Genomic DNA, 5,366 nt, shown 5'->3' on the forward strand with positions numbered 1-5,366 from the left:
TGTTAGGGAAGACAAATATCCAAGCTCGGCTGGATTCTCAATATCATCAGTCCATAGTTAGGCATAATGAACAAGTAAATAAAAACATACATTTTGAATTTGATTATAAACTGCATTCGTTTCTGCGGAGCTTTAGAACTTGCATTAAGGGGGCATGATGAGTCTGAGGACTCTTCAAATAAAGGTGTCTTTCGAGAATTAATTGATTTCAGTGCAGAACTGGATAAAGATTTGAAAAGCCACCTAAGTCAGTCATCCGTGTTCAAAGGCACGTCAAAAACAATACAAAACGAACTGCTTTCCTGTATGTTACAAGTGTATCATGATGAAGTAGCTAAAGAAATCAGAAGTGTGGATTACGTTGCCATTATAGCTGATGAAACAACAGATATATCTACCCAGTTTCAGTTAGTTTTAGTACTGAGGTATATCGTTGGAGGAATCCCAGTAGAGAGATTCTGGAATTTTGTAAATCCCGATGGTCATGGTGCTCGTGCAATAGCAAATTGCATATTAAACCAACTGGATTCCTTGCTCAGCGATAATCCAGAGAAACTAATAGCACAAAGTTTTGATGGTGCTTCGGTTATGAGTGGATGCACAAATGGGGTGCAAAAAATCATAAAAGATAAATATCCCAATGCAAATTACATCCACTGTTATGCGCATCAATTTAATCTCATAATGTCTCGTGCAGCATCAATAAACCGCCATGCTCGTATCTTCTTCGCACATTTGTCTGGGATATGCGCATTTTTTTCACAATCAACGGAAAGAACAAAAATCCTCGATGCTGTTGTACAGAGAAGACTGCCTCGTACATCACAAACCAGATGGAACTTTCATTCGCGTGGAGTAAATGTAGTGTATGAGTACAGAAAAGAACTGATTGAGGTAATGGAAACAATTGAAAACAGTGAAGACATTAAATTGCACAGTACCATTGAACAAGCTGGAGCATATAAACTGAGGCTTCAAGATCGCACATTTGTATTCTGGCTAACATTTTTACATAGAATCATGCCTCACGTTGAGATAATTTTTTCACAGTTGCAGAAGAAAATCACAGATCCCGTTAAAGTCAGGGAACAAATTCACAATTTCGAAATGGGCATTCAGAAAGTAAGGGGGGAAATTGATCTTATAATTGAGGAAGTTCGGAATGAGTTGGAATTTGATAACATTCCATCAAAAAGGCCACGCACTGATAATAAAGAACTAGACACCATGAAAAGAGATGCGATGGAAGTGTGTGACACAATAGTAGTGGAAATTAAAAATAGATTTGAATTTTCTGGTCATCTCATAGCTACTAACCTATTCCTAGTTGAAGAATTTGACAACTATCACGTAAGATTCCCTGACGAATACCTTAGTGAAATGGTAGACAAGTATCCTGTTTTAATAAAGAATATACTGAAGAATGAACTTGCAGTGCTGTATGAAAGGGAAGAGCTAAAAACTATTTCTGGAGCTGTTCCACTTTTGTCTCTACTCATCGAAGACGGTTTGCGTGAATCATTTAGTGAAACTATAAAGCTGTTAAAATTGCTAGTCACAATGCCGATGTCTACATCTGAGGCTGAAAGATGTTTTTCTGCCTTGAAGAGGATAAAGACATTCCTCAGGAACAGTATGAAAGAGGAAAGACTCAGTGCTTTAGGAATGTTATCGTGTGAGAAAAGTTTTGTGAACGATATAAGTGATTTCAATGGGAAGGTCATTGACCTATTTGCCAAACAGAAGAATCGCCGGATGGACTTTGTTTACCGCTCCCATTAGGCTTCTCCCATCTTCTTATATTTAACAGAAGTCACCACATGCTAGGTAAGTTAAAAACTATTCATTTTGCATTATGTTTATAGTAAGTTTAATGTAGGCACAAACAGCTTCATTATATATATATATATATATATATATATATATATATATATATATATATATATATATATATATATATATATAATGTTACAATGTAAGAAAATAATTCTAAAATGATGTTATTTGTGCCTTTGCATTACTTCTTTTTCTTCTTCTTTTTTTACGGAAATACATTTTTATTATGTACGTTTTGGCACTACCATATCATATACTCACGAGCCGCCACTGTAAATATATATATATACATAACAGGGTGCGGCACGTAAAACCGGCCCGTCGTAATATTCTGGTATATTGTGTTTTTGGCAACACTTAAATAATCTACCTTCCTACCAAGAGATGGCGTGTCGAGGTCGGGTCGACTTACGTGACCTGCAGCAGTCACGTGCAGCCGCAGCCAGTGAAACTTGTCGAAACCAGTTGAGAAAAAGGCCTCGTTGTGTTAAGCCGGGTGAGTGTCAGTGTGTGATAATGCCGTATTCGATACCCGAGCGTGTTGCCTTTGTTGAAGGGTTCATTCTCACTGGATCTTTTGTGAAAACAAAGAATTTGTATCGGGAGAAATTTCCAGGACGTTGCATCATCCTTCCACGATCCTGAGAGTTGCTCAAAGCAAATATCAAGCAACAGTTGTAAGACTAATCTAGTGGAGTGCAACTGCTGCTGTAGATTTTACACTGGGGCTTCTCTCCACCTGGCCACTATCCGAATGGGTGGTCTTTACCTACACACCTACCTTTTCTAAGCACTTTGTGTTGTATCTGTTGGTTTGTATCATCCTGGCCTCAGCTTCTTCTGGCCTACCACCTATTTCTGCGGACACTTCCATTTCGGCTGCTTCGTCAACTATGAGGAAGGACCGCTCAAAACGCTCCAATGATACTGGGCCACCCATTCATGACGATCAACATGCTCATCTATCTCATGCACCAAAGGCCAAACGTCATCATACCCTCAGCGAATCTTCACATTCATCCTCAGGATCTCGTATGGACGATGACTCTCTGGAACGCAACACGAAGCCTCAAACTCATTCTTTCCTTCTGACTAACTATGACTCCAAGTACCAAGTCTGAAAATTCTGTATCTTCGCCTCGTCAAGTATGTACCACGCACAAAAATCACTCAACTCATCAACACTCAGAAAGGCATCATAATCAAGACAACTGATCCAGACTTCGCCAAACATCTCCTCAATACCTATTCATTTGAAATCTTCGGCAAACAAGCTAAGATCATCAATCAGGCACCTCGTCTATCCAAACAACCGCCTCCACCACGCCGACAGCCTGCGCTTTCTGTAGTGATACGAGGTGTCGATCCCTCTTACTCAGATGACGAAATCACCGAAGAACTTCGTCTTGACGGCCTTGCCATCCTCAAATGCATCCGCATTAAGAATGCTTCCGGAAACACCTACATGGTTCGGGTCTTAACCCAATCCAAAGAAACCATTGACTCCTTGCTTTCCAATGGAGCATTCATCTACCGCAAGAAACACCGCGTTGAACCATCTAAATCACCTTCACCGCTACCCATGCGCTGTGAAAAATGTCAAGCCTACAACGCACATGCTACTAGTTCTTGTCCAAATCAGTTAAAATGCGGATTCTGCTCAGGGCCTCATAACACCCGTCAATGCACTAACCTTCAAAAACCTTCAAAATGCACTAACCAATTGTTCCACTTGTAATGCGACAGATCATCCTACTTACAGTTATAAATGCAAGGCAAGACCAACCGCCGATCCGTTCAAACCTGAATTAACTGTTCCATTACGACCACACGCTACCCAAACTCTCCCACCACCTACAGACGCTTATCAGCCTATCACAATTACGCAGTTCCTGTCATTTATCACTGTTACGTTGCAGAACATCCATCCACTTCTCCGCCATCATATATTGCATCAAGTTCAACAGGCTGCTAAGGATATTCTCCACATTAATTTCAACGCCACATACTCAGGACAAACAGTTTACTTTCACTCGGACAAACTCCAGACGGAAGTCTAACTTTCTCTATCTTCCTTTTCTCTCCCCTAGTCATGGCACTTCATTTCCTGTTTCTCAACATTCGATCACTCATGCAACATAAAATCTTATTCCAACAGCTTCTGATAGAGGAAAATATTCATTGTTTTTTGCTAAATGAAACCCATCTTACGCCTCGCTTAAACCCGCACATCTCACGTTATACTCTTCTTCGCCATGATAATATCGCACCCGCTCGTCGAGCATGCGGAGGTGTTGCCATCGGCTTTTCACCATCCATTCCATATCGACAGCATTCTACTTATCTGGCTCCTCTTCCCGAACATCTCATCACTACGTTATATTTCAAAACCCTTAACATCACCGTTGCTACAATTTATGTTCGCCCTGGTCACCCCATACCATATCCTTTCTTTCAATATAACTCTGATCATTTTCATACTTATGTCATTTTAGCCGATATTAATTTTCACAGTCGTACTGCCCGTCAACAGGAACATTTTCGAACTTACCTCACTACCCATACTACAGGTTTCTTTCACGATCTACCACAACCCACACGCCCTGAAAGTGGCACAACACCCGATATCGTCATAACGTCCTCCAATCTACTCACCCGGCATACTCTTACAGTGTTAGATCCCCTAGGCAGTGACCACGTCCCTATTCTTCTCACTCTGACACCTACTCCGCAACGCACTCCTAGTCCAGCACCACTAGTTCGCACTGTACCTCGCTTTGACAAAGCTAACTGGTCTGCCTACCGCACTTCCCTACAAACACAGTTAGATTGTATCACCCCTCCTACAACAGAAGACGAAATGTATCACTCTCTTGATTCTATAACTGGCGCCATTCATACTGCTTCTGCACAGTATATTCCTCAGAGCACTCTTCATTCCTTTCGTCCACCTCTTTCCCCACAGTATCTTCATCTCATCCATCGCTCTCGCCAACATTTTAGAGATTTCACTCGTACTGGCAACCTCGAAGCACTCCGCCTCCATCGCCAATATCAAAGGATAGTGCATAACTACCTTGTCGCCTATAAACGCCGTCAGTGGATTAAATCCTGCAACCAACTTAGTACCACATCTCATCCTTCCAAATTCTGGAAGCGATTTCACCGACTAACAGGCAAAAGCTCTTGTACTTCCTATCCACTTCTTGATCACAATCAGCCACTCCAAGATGATCTCAGCAAAGCTAACGCTTTCGCCTCTTATCTGCCAGACATTTTTACTCCTCTCCCTCCTGATCCTACCTTGCGTCGCCACCCTACAGACAGGTTACAGCTTTCTTCTCCTGCACTCCAACCCCATTCCACTCACACTCTCCCTCCAGATTCTGCCCTTACCTCACCTATTACCGTCGAAGATATTCACCATAGTCTCCGTGGCAAACGAAACTCTGCACCCGGTTCCGATCGCATATCCTACCGCCATATTAAAGAAGCACCTTATGTCCTCTTTTACCTTCTGGCTACTATCT

The 5,366-nt window shown here is 41.6% G+C and overlaps 1 protein-coding gene across 1 annotated transcript; it reads left to right on the plus strand.

The window, feature by feature from the left end:
• The first annotated feature begins 306 nt into the window (after window positions 1–306).
• Window positions 307–1,782, plus strand: LOC145679582 (zinc finger MYM-type protein 1-like). The gene has a single exon (XM_081750159.1). The coding sequence runs from the start codon at window positions 307–309 to the stop codon at window positions 1,780–1,782; it is 1,476 nt and encodes a 491-aa protein (XP_081606285.1).
• The last annotated feature ends 3,584 nt before the right edge of the window (window positions 1,783–5,366 follow it).

Source organism: Thermobia domestica, chromosome 2 (assembly GCF_964235325.1).
Source record: "Thermobia domestica chromosome 2, izTheDome1.hap1.1, whole genome shotgun sequence".
NCBI lineage: Eukaryota > Metazoa > Arthropoda > Insecta > Zygentoma > Lepismatidae > Thermobia > Thermobia domestica.